The 4,730-nt window shown below is 53.0% G+C and overlaps 1 protein-coding gene across 1 annotated transcript in view; it reads left to right on the forward strand.

Annotated features, from left to right (window-relative positions):
• Positions 1 to 4,701, forward strand: part of LOC108295266 (alanyl aminopeptidase, membrane) — a 19,084-nt gene extending 14,383 nt beyond the window's left edge. The window contains exons 15-20 of the mRNA XM_017517339.2: positions 635 to 726; positions 1,182 to 1,292; positions 1,418 to 1,585; positions 2,244 to 2,384; positions 2,784 to 2,865; positions 4,176 to 4,701. Coding sequence (XP_017372828.1) covers positions 635 to 726; positions 1,182 to 1,292; positions 1,418 to 1,585; positions 2,244 to 2,384; positions 2,784 to 2,865; positions 4,176 to 4,328 — 747 coding nt within the window. The 3' untranslated portion in view covers positions 4,329 to 4,701. The remainder of the gene's footprint in view (positions 1 to 634; positions 727 to 1,181; positions 1,293 to 1,417; positions 1,586 to 2,243; positions 2,385 to 2,783; positions 2,866 to 4,175) is intronic.
• Positions 4,702 to 4,730: the final 29 nt, after the last annotated feature.

Consider the following 4,730-nt stretch of genomic DNA (forward strand, 5'->3'; position numbering starts at 1 on the left):
AGTAGAGACGGGGTTTCACATGTTGCCCAGGCTGGTCTCAAACTCCTGGGCCCAGGTGATCCACCTGCCTCAGCCTCCCAATGTGCTGGGATTACAGGCGTGAGCCACCGCACCAGGCAAGTCATGGAATACATATGATCATGAGGGGAAAACCCAACACATTATATTAAGAAATGGTGACCATCGAGACCAGCCTGGCCAACATGGTGAAATCCTGTCTCTACTAAAAATACAAAAATTAGCTGGGCATGGTGCATGCCTGTAGTCCCAGCTACTCGGGAGGCTGAGACAGGAGAATTGCTCGAACCCATGAGGCTGAGATTGCAGTGAGCTGAGATCGTGCCACTGCACTCCAGCCTGGTGACAGAGTGAGATTCCATCTCAAAAAAAAAAAAGAAATGGTGACCCTTAGACAGACTATTGGAACTGACTAATGCTTTGAGCAGAAAGCACCTTGGCTCAGTTATTTGAACTCTAGACTTCTACGGGCCTCTTTGAGCACTGTTCGGCCTCACGTGAGGCCCTGACCTCTGACCTCCCTGCCAGTGCCTGCCCCCCAACATCAGAAGCCTCGTGGGGTTCCAGGCAGGTCAGGCATGAGTCTTTGATGCGATTCATGTTTTCTTTTTCCCAGAGCTACCTGAAGAAGCAGGTCACGCCCCTCTTCTTTCACTTCAGAAATATCACCAACAACTGGACTGTGATCCCGGAAAACCTGATGGACCAGTGAGTGGGAGCCCTCATGGGTTTAGAGGTCCTTGACCCCGGGGAGTCAAGAGCAGTGTTCTCTGCTGCAGCTCTCAATGGGAGGCACCAGGCAGGGAGAGATCCCCACCCAGGAGAAGGGAGGCCCTGCCCTGAGGCTCCATGTGTACTGTGGGCCCATCAGCCCTCTTTATACAAAGGCCCATACTGAAGCTCTCAGCTTAGCCCACCGGCTTGAGGTTATATGGTTTCCAGGGGTTGAAATGGGCTCGAGGCTGTTCCTACCCTTCTGGGTCCCTGGGCTGCCTTGGGGACCAAGGAATCTCAGGCCCAAGGCACAGAGCAAATACGGGGCCCCCAGAGGGCCAGTTAGGCCACAGAGCCTCAGATGGAGTGCCGGCCTGGGGCTGTGTGTCAAGAGGGGAATCTTGGCTGGAGTCAGCCAGGTGTGCTAACCGTGTGTCACCACGGCGCAGGTACAACGAGATTAATGCCATCAGCACCGCCTGCACCAACGGACTTCCGGAGTGCCAGCAGATGGTCTCTGACCTTTTCAAGCAGTGGATGGCGAACGCCAATAATAACCCGTGAGTGTCTCCCTTGTGTCTCCTCTGCCAGCCTTCATCTCCCCGCTAGCAGCTCCGTCCTCAGGAGACCCCTGTCCCATCCTCCCCATTGCTGCTCCACACCTGACCTCCCCGCCTCACGCCAGGATCCACCCCAACCTGAGGTCCACCGTCTACTGCAACGCCATCGCCCAGGGCGGCGAGGAGGAGTGGAACTTCGCCTGGGAGCAGTTCCGGAGTGCCACGCTGGTCAACGAGGCCGACAAGCTCCGGGCAGCCCTGGCCTGCAGCAACCAGGTGTGGATCCTGAACAGGTGAGGCCTGAGGCAGGGTGGGACTGCGAAAGCCCCTCCCCACCTGGAGGACCAGGCAGCCCTCTACACTCCTCGCCAGATCCTTCTCGCGACCCTCACAGACCTGCTGAGGTGGGGGCAGTCTTTCCAAAGCCATCGGTACAGCCCGGAAGCTTGAATTAGTGACAGAGACGAGCTCCTGGCTGCTATGGCCTCAGCCTTTACCTCACAGCGATTCATGCCCCCCTCTGTCGAAGGCTCTGGTGTAGCTAGACCTGGGTCCTTCCGAATGTCCAGCTGGGCACCCCCTCAAGCCCTTGGATGAGGGTCCCCAACCCCCACCGTGGGCCTCATATGCCATCACCTGGACGCAGTAAAGAAGAGCCACCCTCAGTGTCAAAGACAAGAGTGGCCATTTACCTGGTGTCCGGGCTTGCGACCCTGGGACTCTTTCCTTCATTGATTCATTGTCAAATATTTCCATGTCAGGCATGTCTCTGGCTTAGCCAGTGATCCTGTGACCCTGCTTAGGTGACTCAGTTTCCCCTATACAGGGGGAGGAAGGACCAAGTGGGGGTCGCTCAGCTCCCAGCAGGCGGAGGTGAGGGCATGGGATAGTCCAGGCTCTCTCCTCAGTCACCTGAATTAGCAGTCGCTGACTAACATCTGGCCCTCTTAGGTACCTGAGCTACACCCTGAACCCCGACTTAATCCGGAAGCAGGACGCCACCTCCACCATCATCAGCATTGCCAACAACGTCGTCGGGCAGACTCTCGTCTGGGACTTTGTCCAGAGCAACTGGAAGAAGCTCTTTAACGAGTGAGTCTGTGGAGAGGGTGTCAGGCATGATGAGCGCCGAGGCTGGGGCCCAGGGAGTGGCCTGTGTGCATGGGACATGCTGGGGACACTGCCCAGGAGTGGACAAAAATCAGCCAAGCCTGGGGGCTAGGGTAGGGGCAGGAATGGAAAGACAAGGTGGGGTTCCCACTTGGAAGGAAAACATGGCTGGTGGGAATATTCTCTGGAAGAGGGGAGCTCGGAGCTGGGCAGTCAGGCCTGTTCACGCTGTGACTCCCCTGTGTCCTGGTGTCCTGGAGGGACCTCGCAGGGTGTGTGTAGTTTCATCTCTTCTACGATCACAGCTCCCTCCCCAGCAGGTGTGAGGAGCCTCCTTAGTTCCCGGCCTCCCTCACGGTTCACCTCTCTCCCTCCCTGCAGTTACGGTGGTGGCTCGTTCTCCTTCTCCAACCTCATCCAGGGAGTGACACGGCGCTTCTCCACTGAGTATGAGCTGCAGCAGGTAAGAAGCCATTCCCAGCCCTGGGCTCCGTGGGCTTCCTTCCCAGGCCAGAGAGGCCCTGCATTCTTCCCCCACTGTCAGCCTGAGGGAGCACGGGCTCCCCGCTGCCAGGCCTGCCTCATTTACAGAGGAAGCTGAGTGGCCAGACATTGGAAATGTTAACAGTTCAATACAAAAAAATCATCTTGGGATTTTTGTATAGGCACAAAAGGAAAGAGTGGTATAATAAACCTCCATGTGCCCATTACCCACGTTCAACAGTGATCAGCATTTTGCCAGTACTCTTTCTGGGCAGTCAATTTTAAAGCAAATCACTGATGTTACATAATTTTACCTCTAAATAATTAAGTCATATGGAAAATAAAGGCTTTTTTTTTTTGAGACTGAGTCTCGCTCTGTCACCCAGGCTGGAGGGCCGTAGTACAATCTGGGCTCACTGCATTCTTGCCTCTCGGGTTCAAGAGATTCTCCTGCCTCAGCCTCCCAAGTAGCTGGGATTACCGAGATGGTGCCACTGTACTCCAGCCTGGGCAACAGAGCAAGACCCTGTCTCAAAAAACCAAACCAAACAAAAATGTGGTAGAAGCATCACTACTGTCTAATTCTAGAACACTTTTATTACTCTAAAAAGAAACCTGTACTCACTAGCAGTCACTCTTCACCAGTAATTTTTCTGTATATTCTAGTGTATAGGAGTAAACCCGATTTTATATCCTGCAACCTTGCAGAAATCATTAGTTCTAATAGTTTTTTTTTTTAATGGATTCTTTAAAATTGTATATATGCAAACATGTCATCTACACGTAGTTTTACTTCTTCCTTCCTGGATTCCTTTTATTTCATTCTCTTGGCTAACTGCCTGGCTAGAACCTCCAGGACTGATAACTCTTCTAATTTGTAGTAGTATTTTTTTTTTTTTAAAAACATTTATTTATTGAAGCAACTGGATCGTTTGTGGTTTAGAAATTTCCGTATTTTATATTTGGCTGGTTGCTTCCATGTGGCATCTGTTTCATTTGCCCCTCTTTACTCTCTTGATGGGATTGATATAATTAAATATTAAACATGAAGGCCGGAATCTTTCCTGAGCCAGGTTTTGCCAGGGCCTGTCATTTTGCAACCTCTGTGTTAACAAGGACTTTGCCCAGGAGCAAGGTGGATGTCCTCCCTGTCCCCAGAACAGGGTGTGGTGTGGTTCCCATCTCTGGGGACTCTCATGTGGGAGCAGGAAGCCAGAGACCCAAGAGAGCTCCTCCTCAAGGCTGTGCTGGGACCTCGCCCGGGGCTGAGAATCTTTGTTTTTCTGGCAGTTGGAGCAGTTCAAGAAGAACAACGAGGACATAGGCTTTGGCTCAGGCACCCGGGCGCTGGAGCAGGCCCTGGAGAAGACGAGAGCCAACATCAAGTGGGTGAAGGAGAACAAGGAGGTGGTGCTCCAGTGGTTCACAGAAAACAGCAAATAGTCCCCAGACCTCAAAGCTACCTGGCCCCATGCATGGGGCTCATGGTGTCCAGCCCATGTTCTCTCTGCCTGTGAGCCAGTCTAGTTGCTGATGACAAGGCTGTCCGAGCACCTCCCAGTCCCTGCCCCTTGTGTCAACACTGCCCCAGGCCTGGCATGACGCCTGTCGCCCAGGACCCCGGGGCTGATCTCAGGGAAGCCCTGCTCCAGGGCCAGATGAGCAGGAGCTCTTGGTGGACAATGGATGGCCTGGGGAGGCTGCCCTGTACCCCCTCAAACCTTTACCAAAAGACCCCAAATCGGAGGAATCAACAGGGCAGCAGATCTTTATATTTTTTTCTAAGAGAAAATGTAAATAAAGGATTTCTAGATGAGTTTTGAGACACATGACTAAATTAAGCAG

The sequence above is a fragment of the Cebus imitator genome, unplaced genomic scaffold (genome assembly GCF_001604975.1).
Source record: "Cebus imitator isolate Cc_AM_T3 unplaced genomic scaffold, Cebus_imitator-1.0 Scaffold19, whole genome shotgun sequence".
Taxonomy (NCBI): domain Eukaryota; kingdom Metazoa; phylum Chordata; class Mammalia; order Primates; family Cebidae; genus Cebus; species Cebus imitator.